General features: G+C 32.7%; 1 protein-coding gene across 1 annotated transcript; it reads left to right on the forward strand.

Annotated features, from left to right (window-relative positions):
• The first annotated feature begins 6,894 nt into the window (after window positions 1-6,894).
• LOC127701106 (T-cell surface antigen CD2-like) lies at window positions 6,895-15,897 on the forward strand. The gene is made up of 4 exons (XM_052204914.1): window positions 6,895-7,075; window positions 8,419-8,473; window positions 13,336-13,469; window positions 15,613-15,897. Exons 1-4 carry the CDS (start codon window positions 7,033-7,035, stop codon window positions 15,738-15,740), a joined length of 360 nt encoding a protein of 119 aa, XP_052060874.1. The 5' UTR covers window positions 6,895-7,032; the 3' UTR covers window positions 15,741-15,897.
• The last annotated feature ends 207 nt before the right edge of the window (window positions 15,898-16,104 follow it).

Raw genomic sequence — 16,104 nt, forward strand, 5'->3', positions numbered from 1 at the left:
GTTTATGTAAGAAAAACTCAAATTCATTTGAATAAATATCTAAATATAGATAAATAGCTACAATTATCTTTATTTAAAATACTGTACCTATTTATGAAAGAATAGTTGCTTCCATTTAGAAAATAATATTTAGACTTTTGGTATAAATTACGATAATCAATGAAGGGGCTTTAGAGTAAACGTCAATGAGACAGCAGTCCCAAAACAAGAATAACAAAATATAGTTGAAGGGCTGCATAGTCACTAGACACTAGACATGTCTCAATACAATATGTCAAGCTCTAAATCGTCCGGACATTATATAAAAATTGTGAATGAATTTCATAAAGACGATCAGAGATCTGCTATGAACAAACAATTCTCCAAATAGGTAAACACATTAAGATACTTTTGCAAGGTTCCTCATTTGGCGGGGTTAAACTACTTTATGCTCAACTCTAGCAGTCTTTTGGTATTTAATTGTTGAAGGGTTTCTCTTTCAGTGACGTTGACCCTACACCTCGCTTTATTCATTTTTAAAGAAAGTTACATAAATGCAATTAGGCTGTTTCTACCCATTATTTTCCATAGAAAAGCTGTCTGTATGAAGCAAGTATTTCTGTAGTATCGTTTTGTTCAGTACAAGGCTGTTTCGAAATGCAATTTACAAGTTCTTTTTTCTCAAATTTTTATCAACCTGAACCAGGTCATCTCATCTTTATTTAAGACAAACTCAAATCATCTTTCCACCCAATAATCAATCAATGAAATCATCTTTCTGTTATTGATATGCAACACATTATTGATTGAATTTATTAATACATAAATTAAAATTAGTTTAGGAAAAAATATTACAACAAAAATACATGTCCATAGGATTTATATCTATTATAGTTTTCATGAGAATAGGCAAAAAACGCCAAAAAAAATATGTAAAAGTCGTCATGTAAGGCCACTAACACTTATAAGAAGTCTTATGCTCTTCAACTTCGTACTTTATTTGGCCTTTTTACCTTTTTTATTCGAGCGTCACTGTAGACGAAACACGCTTCTGGTGTACAAAATTTCAATCTTGATCTATGATGAGTTTAATTCTAACAGTCTTAATGTGAATAGACAGTAGATTAATGTCAACATTTTGAACATTTTCACCGGTCAGAATTTATCTATATATGTTCGTTTTCAAGTATATTGACAAAACTAGAATTTTATCCCTATGTTCTATTTAAACCATCATGTTAGTTGGCAGGCGGGGTTATCGGGAAAAATGTTTAAACTAGATACGCCAATGATGATGGCTGCAATGTTTGGTCCACATTGGCCAAGTAGTTTCAGTGGAGTAGGTCTATGTACAAGTTGATGGACGACAGGCGTCGACGGAAAACGGAGTAATAAGAATAGCGCAACTAACCCTTAGTAACATGTTTGCTAATAAAAACGAGGAGAATTACAAAAACAAGTGCTCATAGAATTATGTATGAATAAACCGTATTTCTTCTTGAGGTTCGTACCTTTTCTTGAGGTTATGGCAAGAAACAATGGTCAGAAAAATTACCACAGGGTATGAAAGTGCATACAAAAAAATTAAAACATGTAAAAAGATATGCATGAACGAACAACGAGCTTTATTTTATTCAAAGCGTCAAGGAGACAGCAACACAATCATACTCATTTTAGTAACCTGTTTTTCCCCAGTAAAATAGTTTTACTGTAAAGAGAAGATGCTGTTACAGACACATTTGTAAATACGGCAAAATCCAAGTTCTCATTGCACCACCCCACCTTTAAAAATACGATGAATTGAACAACAACAACAAGAGTTATGAATACATTCGGGCAATTCCAAAACAGATTGTTTTAATTGTTTTTGGTCACAAAATCGTATCTCCGTCGGATTTCTTAGTAGCTCTTTAAACATTTGACCCCGTAGTCCCAAGAAGAAAAAGATTTTGACACATCAACTCCCAAAACCTAATCTTCTTCGATGGAGAAAAAAATACAACAATAAATATTTGAGATAAGAATATAATTTATTCTAATACAAAAAATGCAAACAAACCTAATCAATTTACATTAAATTTTGTACTTACAAAAATCAGGCAGATTTATTTGATCAAATATCAACATAAAACATTACAAAAGTAGTATAAAACAATAGCAGACATGTAAACATACTTAAATCATAAAATCTTAAAACAATTGTTGAAACCTAATCAAGATTGCCCCTGAAAGCCATACGGCTTATTTCCAGGCAGGTTTTATCTGGAAGGGTGAAACTTTGCAGACAATTAACACCGTTCATACACTCTTGTATACGTTGTTTTGCCTTTAAAAGCTTTTTGCGAGAATAACTTGCACATCCTTTTCGATATATATTTCATTTTAAGCCATGAATTTTTCTATTACTTTTATATGGATTCTCCGTTTTGATCTGGATCAAACCTGGTCACAATCTTATTTAGCGTGAGACAGATAGCTGCCATTTTTTTTCTAATTCAAATAATTGTAATCGTGCATATAATTACATTTAGCACTTCGGTGTTGACATGAATATCAATTATATGGTCATTTTTATGAATTCACTGTTTGCAAAAGTATGAATTATTCGAAATACTAAGGATTTTCTTATCCCAGGCATAGATAACCTTAGCCGTATTTGGCACAACTTTTTGGAACTTTGGGTCATAAATGCTCTTCAATTTTGTACTTGTTTGGCTTTCTAACTATTTTGATCTGAGCGTCACTGAAGAGTCTTATGTAGACGAAACGCGCGTATGGCGTATTAAATTATAAGCCTGGTAACTTTGATACCTATTTACAACACTGGGTAGACTCCACTGCTGGTGGACGTTTCGTCCACGAGGGTATCACCAGCCCAGTAGTTAGCACTTCGGTGTTGACAGGAATATCAATTATATGGTCATTTTTACAAATTTACTGTTTGCAAAAGTATGAATTATTCGAAATACTAAGGTTTTTCTTATCCCAGGCATAGATAACCTTAGCCGTATTTGGCACAACTTTTTTGGAATTTTGGGTCAAAAATGCTCTTCAACTTTGTACTTGTTTGGCTTTCTAACTATTTTGATCTGAGCGTCACTGATGAGTCTTAAAACGCGCGTCTGGCGTATTAAATTATAAGCCTGGTACCTTTGATAACTAGTTATCCTGCAATAAGCCAACAATTGTACAAATAACAGGTAAACAAATAAATTTTTACTTTCTTTTACTTGTGCAAATAAAGTCTCCTGTTCCCCACCTCCATGTTCAGCAAGGGATAATGTGGATATTTTGTTTTACGTAACAGTTCATTTTAGGGTCCTTTTCGCGGTCCGCGTTTAAACTATGTCGATATCTTTGACAAATTAGAGACAATGATTTGGATTTCAACAACTAAAGCTTCAAGTGCCGCGTGTAACTTGCAGGATAAAAACAATATACTCGCTACGAAACAGGAGCAATGCTCGGCGAGCCTCGCTTTTCGTCCTGTTTCTAAAGCTCGTACAAACAAGTCATATATTTTCCGACAATGTACATGTATTGTATGTAATATTGGTCCTGTTCTACAACATTTATGAATAAATTTTACAGAGACTACAGCAACACAAAATTCCCTAAAATTAAAAATATAGCAAAAAATAACTATTGGAGAGCTTCCTGACTTGAGTCAACCATCAAACATATAAACATGTGCATAGTTAATTTAAACAATGCCCCCCCCCCTTTTCGTATTTGAGTATTTTATCTCGAACAACAGAATAACAAAATGCACATAAGTCACTAACCTTTCTTATTTAGTTTGGAGTTGAGGGTTGGTATGAATCTAAATTTCATGAACAAAGTAATGTGTTTAGAAAAGAAATTTCTTTCAAAAGGAGGAGTTGTGATCAGACCACTTTTTTGTTGCCAATTAAATTCTAAATTAAAAAGTATTATAAATCGATCAAACAATATCCTTCAGATGTAATCAGGACCTTAGTCTTTCATATACCAGTATTTTTTTTAAGTATTTTCAAACATGTTGTATTTCATACAAAACTGCAAAAACTACCAAAATAGCCTTATTTTGGATTTGAATTGACATTAGTATTTAGTTATTAGCTAATGACTTACCCAAAGCTAAATTTTGCTTCGATATGTTTGATACAAAGTGTTTTATTAGGGCACAATATCTTTTGGGATAAATACACAATAAGGAGATGTGTTATGACTAACATTGAGACAACTATCCAACAGAGTTCAAATAACGTAGGTTTAAGCAATTATATAGGTCACCATAAAGCCTTCAGCAATGAGCAAAATCCATACCGAATAGTCAGTTATTCATGTCCCTGATATAAAAAAATGAGAAACTATTCAAACAAAACAAAAAACGGCCTGATTTTTAACAAAATAATAAGCGACAAACAAATATAACATACAGCAACCAACGAAAACCAATGAATAACAGGCTCCTCACTTGGGACAGGCACATAAAATATTTGTCGGGCTTAAAAAGTTGCGTGAGTGCTTAACCCTCCCCTAACCTGGAACAACAGTATAACATAGGAACAAAAATCATTTAGAAATGGCTTGATTCACAGTAACCCCCCCCCCCCCCCCAAACAAAAACAAAAACTCAACAATAACCAACTAACATTAAGACAAAAATACAAAAGTATCGATCTAAGAGTGCTCGCAGCTATCAAAAGCTAGTTGAATGACAGTGACAACAAATAAATAAATCATGTTATCCCAGACTTAAGTATCAATCAGGACATATCCAATGGAAATCCTTAACTTAATCATTTACCTACATAGATTGTGTTCATTGAAACTAAGAACACTTTCTTAGCGAGCGCGTTGGAAAATAAACACACCGTACTAGGGGCCAAAGGAACATCACCATAGAACAAAAAATCGTATCATTTGAATTTTTCTGAAAACTGAAAGCCTTGGCTCATAACTTTTTGTACCAAAAAAAAAAAAAAAAAAATTTGAAATAAATGGAAAATAGAGGTAAAATACCCCAGTTTCATATAGCGACGCCATGATTCACTATTCTCAACTGAAGTGTTCAGATCATGTCACTATATACATTTAAGTAGAACTAATAAGTTTTGAAAGTATTGAATATTTTTTTAATTTTTTATCAATCCATGGGCCAATAAGGGGTTCTTATCATACCACCTCCTCATTGAAACATTAAAACAACATAGATTTAAAACATAATGTATTGCTCCTATATGCTTGGGACGACCATTTAATTCTAAAAGGGGGCTTGCAAATTTGTACATATTTTTAAACAAAAAGGCGGCCAAATTATTTATCTTCACTCAGATCAGTGCTAGAATATTATTTTGTGACCATCCAAAAAGGCACACAAAATTTCTAGCCTCTGGGAATCAAATGGTCGACCCCCTAATTAATCGTTTCTCTATGCTACAGATAAACATACAACTTCAAACAAAAAGAGCACTCGGAGGAAGTCTATAGATATTGTATACCTTTGTTAGTTGGCGAGAGAAGCGAGGCAAAAATATTTTGGGCCATAGTATTTATTTTCATGTGTGATGAGGCTAGAATTATATTTCCAACTGAATGTAAACCAGAATATCCAAAATCTGTCAAGCCGCCCTCAAAATCAAACTACCATTGAACAGATAGTTTGTTTTTGATAAAAACAAAATGTACCGAGAAATTAACTCATGCTCCCATCAACAGATGAATACGGTCGGCGTCTGAAAGAGCGTAAAATATACGACAAAGACCGTTGAGAAAACTCATTACAAATAGGACTTGCTTTTTCTATCATGATTTCCTTGATTGAGGGTTAAACTGATTACAAGGAAGCTTTTGCATCACGATGTCTTACTATTCCGTAACACCGGAGTTCATTCCAGTTTTTGTTGGGATTCGTGTTGCACAATCTTTTTTGTGTAATGTCTGCTATTTATGTTTGTTTGTTTGTCTGTTCGTCGTTTTTATTTATGGTCATGGTGTTGTCCCTTTTATTAAATTTATGATTTTCGATTGCCTCCTTGGTTTCTTTTCTCTCTGATTATAAACGCTATGCAAACATTATCTCGAGATACACTGAATAGACTTCTTATATTTTTGAACATTCTCACATGAAAATAATGTGTACTGGTACGCAAAAGAAATAACTAGGTTGGATATGTTGTCCTGTAATCAAGACTAAGAATAGAAAAGAAAAGAAAAAGAAAATAGTCAATGGATTAAAACACACACAAAAAACAACAACACACACACACAAAATGTATAATTTATCAAAACACACAAAAAAGACACTTATATCACCGAAAAGTGTGGGAAAAGTATATGTTAGCATGTGCATGTCGGAACGTCGTCTTTCTGGATTCTGGGATTTTCCGATTACAAAACATCTCCTTCTGTCTGAAAGTTCTTGCAGCTGTAAATTTATATATCTAAAATTCAGGCAATGGTTCTCAATGCTAATTGTTGGAAATTATCACTGATCAGGTAATGTTTTACATTAATTATATTGACAGTTTTTGTATGCCTCATAACTGTGAACTAATTTTTAATAAAATAAAATTAGATTGGACGTTAGTAGACACGAAGGACTTAACTCTGGAAGGTATTGCGTAGTTTATTCACTTCGAACGTAAATGTAAAAAAAAAAACATTTATATGTCTATCAAGATGAAACCAGACCAAACTAGACAAGCCCCAATGAGATCTAATGAAGTTCTTTTTATAAGATCATGGTACCATAAGTGAACCAATTTGTTAATAGTGTTCGGTAAATATCTTAATCAGAAGGACCATCAAAGTTAACCAATTCGTGGCCTCAAAAGTTTAAATACTTATTTCAACCTATGTCATTATATGGTTCAAACGTATATACAGTTGTTCTTCGACAATACTGTTTTTAAAGATTTAAATCTATAATTAAAATATACATATCCACAAAATATAAAATGATAATATCAAAGCAGGACGAATATATAGATACTTTAAATCTATGACATTTGTAAAGAAGTCGTGATTCAATATGGAAGATTCACTATAATTGGCACATGTACTAATATGATATATGTATTTTTCGGATGGTTATTTCTATTTCATTTAGGTATGTATACAGCAGTTTTATGATTGTTTCTGTATATTTTTGAGTGAGAGGTTAGGGGACGACCATTTGATTGAGAGGACATGGCACGAGCAGGAGGATTTTCAAAATGAATATATTTATATTGGTGACAGCCCGAAATCGAAAATATACACTCCCGCGTTTAATTGTTTGAATACAAAGTGTAATTGTCCTTCATATTATTGCCGATTTACTGATATCAAGTGTCAGTTTAATCGTTTCAAATTTTGTGAAAATTCGATGCCAGTGGAGAATTTCCATAGGATTCCGGTGCTCGTTCATCGTCAATTGCAAGACATGATGACCTTTACCCTTTACTTTCTATTTTGGGTAAACTTTTGGTTGCTGTCTCATTAACGTTATTCCAACATCTCCTTTTGTCCATAACAAATATAACATTGTAATTGATCGAAATATTACAGTACAGGATAAACAAATCATCATGTGGGTGGGAACAAACGTGGTTGGTACATACGTTTTAACACTAAGTAGAGGGTAGATATTATTGCATTGGGTTGCAGTCTTTTTGAAATAGCTCAGGTGTTTTTTGGTTAAAAGTAAAGAAAGGAAAATAATCGCACGCCGAAACAGAAGCCAACAATAGAAGCCAAAACATCTTTGGCATTCATATACATCACATATACGTCACCAGCGAGTTATATAAAGTGACAATAAAGAAAAGACCTGATTTGGAAGACCCTACATCAAATATAAAAACCAATCAGAGACATTGACAACATATTGAATGGTTTCCTTCCTGACTTGAAGTATATATGTTGTGTACAAGATGTAAGTTTGTACAAATTATAATTTGTACAGGGTTTTTGTACAAGTTATAAGTTTTTTGACACATACCTTCTTGCACCAGGTGATACAGGTTTATCTTCTAAAATGTATCAGTTTAATGTTTTAATTCAAATTTATATACTTCAATCTAACATTTAGTGTTATTCTCCTTGTCCTCAAACTGGAAATAAGGACACCAGAATTGTTTAAATTCTAATTTTATTTTTCTCCTTATACCAAAATCATATCCATCAAAAGTCCTTCTGAGTTCTTATAATGGAACCAATGCTCAGTATTAGACTGTATCAATTAGTTGTGAAAATATGACAGAAATATACAAAACAAAAGACTGTGCGCTTGCATCATCCATTTGTGTTAAGCGGTTCATAAAACACTAATAACTTGTACAAAAAATCTGTACAAATTATAATTTGTACAACATGACAACTTGTACACAACATATACACATATATGTTAATACTTGATTTTACAGGAAAACTCTGTCGTGAATATTAGTTAACAACAGTCTATTATTTCAGGTAGTATAGGTGTAAAAGCAGCCTCTCCAGCGGCTCAACAAGATGTTGATTACGTGTAAGTTATTTGTGCACATATCAAAGTAGAAAAACAACTAACAGGTTTCCCAGTTTTAATCCTTATTTAACATAAGTAAAAGTAACTAAACTTTCAAAACAGGAGACATCGAAGTGGCTGTATAGTAGTTCTCTATAAAGACCAAGCTTGACACGCAGTTTTAATCTGCCAATTTGGATTAAAGCTTAATGAATTTTCTTTTCAAATTGTCCAGTGCATTCACATATTAAATTGTACACCTTACCCATGTTTTTACAGAAGAAGACCAGTTACAATCAAGAAAATTTACAAATATATCTACCTTTCCATTTCAGTTCAAACGCACCATTAGGCAATATCTAATGAAATGATTACGGGTTGTTATTTTGTTGGGGCTGATTTAATTATAATCACATGTACAATTTCTTCAAACATTTGTGGTTTAAAACTCGTTTAAAGATATCGATTTACTGATTTGTTGCCTTTGCTTGAAGTCCAGTGGCAAATATCTCATTTACATTTAGAGCAAGTTAACAATAAATATAATAGGTATGAGCTGTAAAGTTGGTTAACCGGAAGGAAAAACTGAAAATTTACGCTGCCACTGGAAAAGATGTGCTGGATAAGCGCAGAAATTATGCCTTGCAGCAGGTCTCATACAAACGCCAAAAGTGTTGTTGAAAGGTATCTACTGTATAATATGCAGAGAGCGTGCAACACTTCCTACACAGAGCAAAAGATATAACGTCTCAATTTAAACATGTTAAAACGGAAGTAGCTGCGTATCTCACACAGCCAAAACGAATGCCCTTTTTAGGCATTGATTTTACAGTCGGATGGGAAAAGACCAGAGATGACTAAATTGTGTACCTCAGAAAACTCTTGGAGATTCAAGATATCAAGGGATAAGAAATGTTTTATTCTGCATAAATAAAAATATACATAATTTAGATTTTTTGATATTTTTCTTATCGTTCTTATCGTAATCCTCATTCTAATATATAAATTGATGGTAAATATAAGTCCGACGAAATACAGAATTAACCGTAGTACAAATTATACAATGTTGGCCGGCCGATTGGTCCATTCAATTGATATAATGTCAACTAAATGTACAGACTAACCGGACAAACGATATTACTGGATTCGATTGTAGTTTAAAAAAAAACGAAATTACAGTATTATCAAAAATGACTAAAATTATTCACAAGCATCATATTAATGAACAAAAGTTCACTTCAGATCCTTTAAAAAATGTCAACACAAAAAAAAAATATTTCACAAGTTTGTTTAACCCTTCGTTTACCTACTCTTTTACCGACAAAGCAACGATAAAATATATATTTTTCTTTAGAGAGACTTGAAATACCTATAGCTTACGTTTGAAATAGAAAGAAGAATGACTTAAATTTTCATATATAACTGGTAAATTAAATTTCTGGAATTTAATTAAGACTTTTAACATAGAGATTGTGAGTAACTTTTAGTCCACTTTAAGTCTTAAACCTGAAAATCAATGCACCCATTTTGTCGCTGCTGTGTTGTCTTGTCGCTTATTCTCAACTGCCATCCATTGTCAATGGATATTCCAACGATTCGCTGAACTTGTATACATTATTGTTTAGGTGCAAGCTAAAGCCCTCCTCCCGGTGCGGGATTTTCTCGCAGCCTTGAAGACCCATTGGTGGCCTTGGGTTGTTTTTTCTGCTCTTTGGTCGGGCTGTTGTATCTTTGACACATTCCCCGTTTCCATTCTCTATTCTAAAATTTGTTTGCCCGTAAAAAATTCCGTTGACTTTTAGTACTTGTAAAACAGGTTTTGTAATTATCTCATAAATGTGTGAGAAAATACTGATTTTCCTAAGGAAGTAACACGATGCCCAATGATATTTGTGCGCAAAATTAACAGGAAACGGTCATATCTAATAATCAGTTCTGACGTAAAAACATTTGTTAAATTATGTAAACATTCAAATAAAAGTTTCAATATTCACGTATAAATGAAAAAAAAAAAAAAAAAACAACACGAAATTCAACCCAACAACACAAGTATTCCATTATATAATTAAATAATAGTACATAAATTTTGTTCGTCCGAAGCACTTGTCGAGATATACTTTTACCAGGAACGCTAAAAAAATGAAAGCAAGGACCTGTTCTTTATTCATATGAGGCTGACTTCATGCAGGAACTTCTTAGGAAGAAAGAAAAAAAGTTAGCAGTATCATTTAACTTCTCCTTTTGCTATATACATAATGTTATCTCAGTAAATAATTCAAAATTTAGTGACTATGTTGAACGAATCAATCCCATCGAATCGAGATAAAGAATACTACAGATCTGTTAAGTTTGCCTCATATCTTGATTTACATCTAGAAATTGAGAAGGAGGGTCGGTTGAAAATAAAATTGTGAACTTTCCATTTCTATGTAGCAACAAGCGTTGTCAGTTTTTTTTCGATTTGGTTTGAATGTCCCTTTGGTATCTTTCGCCTATCTTTTTCATGTATATTGATTTGAAGAACTGTATCACTTAAAAAGAATAGCCAAAACCAATCGATCGTCATTTCACATGATTTTGCTGATTTTTTCACCAACGCTGGGCACTATGGATAAATCATGGAGGTTGGACTGATTTTTTTTTATGTTTTCGTCATTTTTTCTCTTTTTTTGTCATGTTGTCTATATAGTTTTATTTTATCTCCGTCCCGGATATCTTCTCCCTCTTTTTACTATATCTCAAATAAAGAATTTATTCAAGGTTTGATTGCAATAGGCGCTTTACAGATTTTTACATATTTGCTAAATTGATCTTACCCCTATGCCCTATTTTTGCAAAAGCAGTCATATGCTTGTTATTGTCTGGCGACGATGGTATCAGACATAAATTTTATAGCATATATCCTTTGAATGACATCTTCAGGTATGGAATGTACGGTTTCATATTAGCCATGTTGATTGAGTCGAACATATTTGAATGCAACGGGCAACAGGAAGACGGTTAATTTTCACATTTGCCCTTTGGACAAAAGGCCGTCTGGGGAACTGGTTAACCTGGTATTCAGTATGATATAATGAATTTAAACAACATAAATGATTATCATTTGTTTTAAGATATATAACTGACAAAGATTGTACTTAACAGACTCGGAAAATACATTTAACTTGCAAAACCATGCATTCAAGGTGCAATAATTGCATTCTGGCATAATGCCTGCAAGATACGTCACGATCATTTTTCTAGTTATTATCTGATAATTTAAAGGGTGATTGTATTCCGTAACATAGATTATTTGAATTTGTAAATTTGTCAATTTGTCAAACGAGGTTATACATGTTTAAAGAAGGAAATGCCAATGACAATAACTACTTTAATCATTTTATTTAGATACCTTCGTGATTATACAGTCAAGAGTTTGTTTGTTAATTACCGTCTAACATAAGTTCGAGCTTTATAAGAAATAAATTTGTTTTTTTTGTTTCATTTCACTGTAAAAATCTACCTTTCCATGATTTTATATATATTCATAATCGTTTGAAAAAGGTAGTCAGTTTTACTAAATTGCAAAATATAAGGGAGGTACCATTTGATTTTTATGGGGGGGGGGGGGCTAGGATGAAATTTGAAAAAAATAGGCAGGACAGGAGTTTTGAGTAAAAAAAAGGCAGGATGAGATTATTTGCAAAAAAAAAAAAAGGCAGGATGACAATTTATGTAAAACAAAAGTCAGGATAAACTAAAAAAAAAAAAGGCAGGACCGAATAGAGTGAAATCCCCCCCCCCCCCATAAAAATCAAATGGTAGCTCCCTAAGGCAAATAAAAAGGTTGTATTCCGTTTTTAAAGATTGAAATAGTTGTATCTTTTGTTGTACTGTACAATTCTGAAGTATAGCACGTAGTATATAGTTCTTAACCAAAATATACATTAATATCGTTTCCAATTGTTTCTTTTAAAAATAAAAAAAGAACCGTTTTTTTTTTTTTTATTATAAGCGTTTCATTTGGAAACAGAATTATAGTTGCTTTCATTTCCGTTAATCTGTATCAATGATAAATTTATTTACGTGACGTGCAAAATAAATATACAGATATAAGCATATGAATATGTTGAAGAAGGATAGTCTTTCAAAGGGTGTTTTATTTCTTCATTAGATTTACACTGAAAAAACATTGAAAACTAACATTTTAATAACAAAATAAATATGATTAATAAGGCTATGCAAAAAATGTTGTTCTATTAAGCAAGAGTGACATGTGTTATGTTAATAGATAATTTTGTAGATATTGAAACATATTAGTAAGGTTTTAAGATTAAAAAAGTTAGTTTCTGTTATTATCTCTCCTTTTTTCTTGTTCAATTCTTTGTTGATCACAATTTATCAAAAAACCGTTTCCCTCGGATAGTTAAAAATATATTCCCTGAAGCTACTGTTGACAAGTTAAATTCAGAAATGCACATGTGGTGCATTAAGTTAAATTCGTTTTTTATCAATTGTGTTAGAAAAACACCGTTGTTTCGTCTAAACTATTCATGTTGATTGATTGACTGTTTAATGTTTGTGTAAACGTCGCATCAACACACAAATGCTATGTTAATATAAATGATAACGTTTCTCTTTATAAGAGGGGCGAAAGATACCAAAGGGACATTCAAACTCATAAGTCGGAAATAAACTGACAACGCCATGGCTAAAAAAGAAAAGGACAACAGTCTCTTTAATGTGACTTTATCCCATTTATAACATTTAGTGTAGTTTTAGGTATGCCACTGCAATTGTATCTATACAAGGTAAAGTGGTAATGCATTTTTAGAAATAAGTGTTAAAAGGCACTCACCTCTAAATACCAACGAATGCTGTTCAAGAGATATTTTATTTTTCAGGGTTACCATAATTATTGCCTCCATAGCAGGTGGAATGGTTCTAATGGTGATTGTTATTTTAATTGTACGATGTGTATGTTTGAAGTGTAAAAAGACACCTGTCCGAAATATACGAGCACGTGGTCCACCATCATGTACGTATTTTTAGAATCGCTACAAAAAATGTATATCTAGATCGTCATAATGTTTTCAATAATAACTTGACGAAAAAGCTTTTATGAAATACTTTAAGAGAAGAAAATAAGGTAAAATGTCATCGTTGTCGTTTTCTTGCTATATATTCAAATTGCAAGCATCACACTTACTGACATTGTATGCAATGATAATCTTACAAGAAGTGGAACATGATTTTGGAAAGAAAATTGGAAAATTTTTAGAACTTATTTGATGCAAAGGCTTTTATTCAATTCTTTGCTTTATCATAATAACGTAAATTTGAAGTTTTACATTTTAAAGAATTGCTTTATATGAGTCAATCTATCAGAAATATTGATTATGCATCGAAAAAATAATGTATCGACATGTAACCTATCCAGAGACATTAATCTGAATCCGAGCTAGCCAGGCTTTTGTCTTACCCCTAAACGCAACAAATGCCCTTTTTTATATAAATAAAACATAATACAAATGAATTCTAACATTATCATATTTATTAACATAAGGAGATATGGTATGATTGCCAATGAGACAACTATCCACCAAGTTCAAATGAAGTAGATGTAGGCAATTATAGGCAATTATAGGCAACCGTACGGCCTTTAACAATGAGAAAAACCCATACCGTATAGTCGGCTATAAAAGGCCCCGACATGAAACAATTCAGTTGAGAAAACTAACGGCCGTATTTATAACAAAACAATTTACGAAAAACAAATATGACAGATATGAACCAACGACAACCACTGAACGTCAGGCTCCTGACTTGGGACAGGAACATAAAGAATGTGGCGGGGTTAAACATGTTTGTGAGCGCTCAATCCTCCCCTTACCTGGGGCAGTGGTGTGACTGCACAACATAAGAACACATTATAAAAATCAGTTGAAAAAGACTTAACTCATCAGATTTATACAAAGCAGAAAAACATCAAACAAAAGCACAGACGACCGGACGTGGCACAGTATTTATCCATCCCTCATTCCTAGCAACAAAAAAGACACTAAGTACAGATCTGAGAGTACTCGCAGTTACTGACATCTAGTTCAAAGCCAATAACAACTAATGAAAAAAATCATGTGTCTCAGACTAAAGTTTAAATCAATACTCATCCAACATCCAATGGATTTAGTTAGTGTAAAGACGTCATTAACAATCAGAGAAAAAGAGGACCTTGTGCAATTCCAAAATATAGGTATCGCCAGATTGTAGTACCTTTAAAGTACATATGTGTATAACAATAATATTTAGTATGGTTTTAGTTTACTGATAACAAAATCAACATTTCTACCAATAAAACAATATTCAGTGTTAAAATGGTAACCTTTTAGAACAAGTTTACTTAAAGTATTGATAAGTTTACCAGGGTCGATCTAAATTTCCGGGCTCGGTTAACAAAATCACCGTAAAATTAAGGATGTGCTATTCCGTTCAAAACAAGTTTTCTGCAGACACAGCCAAACTTGCAATCCAAATCTTTGTATCTATGGAAGAATTTACTAAAGGTTTTAAGTAATATGTCACTACAGACATTGGCATAGCGAACGAGTTCTTATATATAAACACCGTAAGACGGTAAGACGGTGCCAAAGGAACATCACCGTCCAAAAAAGGAAAATTAACAATAGGGAAATACAAATCATCATTTTTGTCGTACATTTTTGTGTAGAGTTTCTGGTGTAATTATCCATCTCTACCCCCCTCCCCTCCCCCCACCAGCCTACGAAACACATAAGCTTATTTGAGCTTTTGATTTTGCAATTTGATAAGGGACTTTCCGTTTTGAATTTTCATGTACAAGTTTTTTTTTTGAGTGGCTTCACAAGCTTCGTTTTATTCCATCCGCTATATGGTGAAAAATATTTTATTAAAAGTATGAGTGAAAAGAGATGAGTAAACGTTAATCAAACAGCAAGCAACCCAACAATAAAAGTGAAGAAAAATAAACATACAGAAGAAACCATTATATCCGATTATCAAACACCAATTTGACAACCGTATTAAAAGCTCTGTAAAAAAAAAACTCGTTAGTGTTTCCATGTTGTAAATAACTTCAAATGAAGAAGTCGTTTTATTTGCTTCGGTTTTCGTTAACAAATTAGTGTTATTTTTTTATATTACAGACGAAGACACCAGACGACCTTACAGACTTCCTGCTCCACCAGCGTATTCACCACGAAACTATGGTTATCCATCTCATCCCCCACCAGCCTACGAAACACATTTACCACTACCAGGTGTTACTGACTAATTTTATGTTCAACAAATATCCGTCAATTTTTTACAATTCACGAAGACATTATCATAAAAGCCAATTAATACATTCGGATGAAACAACATAATTAAAAACTCTGCGAGTCTTTTTTGTTGTTGGTTAAAACCGTATTAAAATGAAATGTAGAAATAGATCTACAAAGTCAATGCACAGACACATCTTTCTGCGATAAGTGTCGATAAATACAACGAAAACAGAAAAAAGCAGCAGAAAAATGTGAAAACATACAAATTGTATTAATATTTATATTTTAACCGTGCAGATTTGATGATCAAGAACACTGGGCTTACTGTTAAATTCGTATGGCTTTGTTTGTATCGGTTGAAAATATTTGAAAAAT

The sequence above is a fragment of the Mytilus californianus genome, unplaced genomic scaffold, assembly GCF_021869535.1.
Source record: "Mytilus californianus isolate M0D057914Y unplaced genomic scaffold, xbMytCali1.0.p SCAF_5, whole genome shotgun sequence".
Classification (NCBI taxonomy): domain Eukaryota; kingdom Metazoa; phylum Mollusca; class Bivalvia; order Mytilida; family Mytilidae; genus Mytilus; species Mytilus californianus.

What these genes read in the sequence shown, in the direction of transcription:
- LOC127701106 (XM_052204914.1), top strand. Translation starts at nt 7,033, where the DNA reads ATGATATATGTATTTTTCGGATGGTTATTTCTATTTCATTTAG. An exon ending in GTTATTTCTATTTCATTTAG is followed by an intron (nt 7,076 to 8,418) that starts GTATGTATACAG and finishes CTATTATTTCAG; the next exon opens with GTAGTATAGGTGTAAAAGCA. An exon ending in CAACAAGATGTTGATTACGT is followed by an intron (nt 8,474 to 13,335) that starts GTAAGTTATTTG and finishes TTTATTTTTCAG; the next exon opens with GGTTACCATAATTATTGCCT.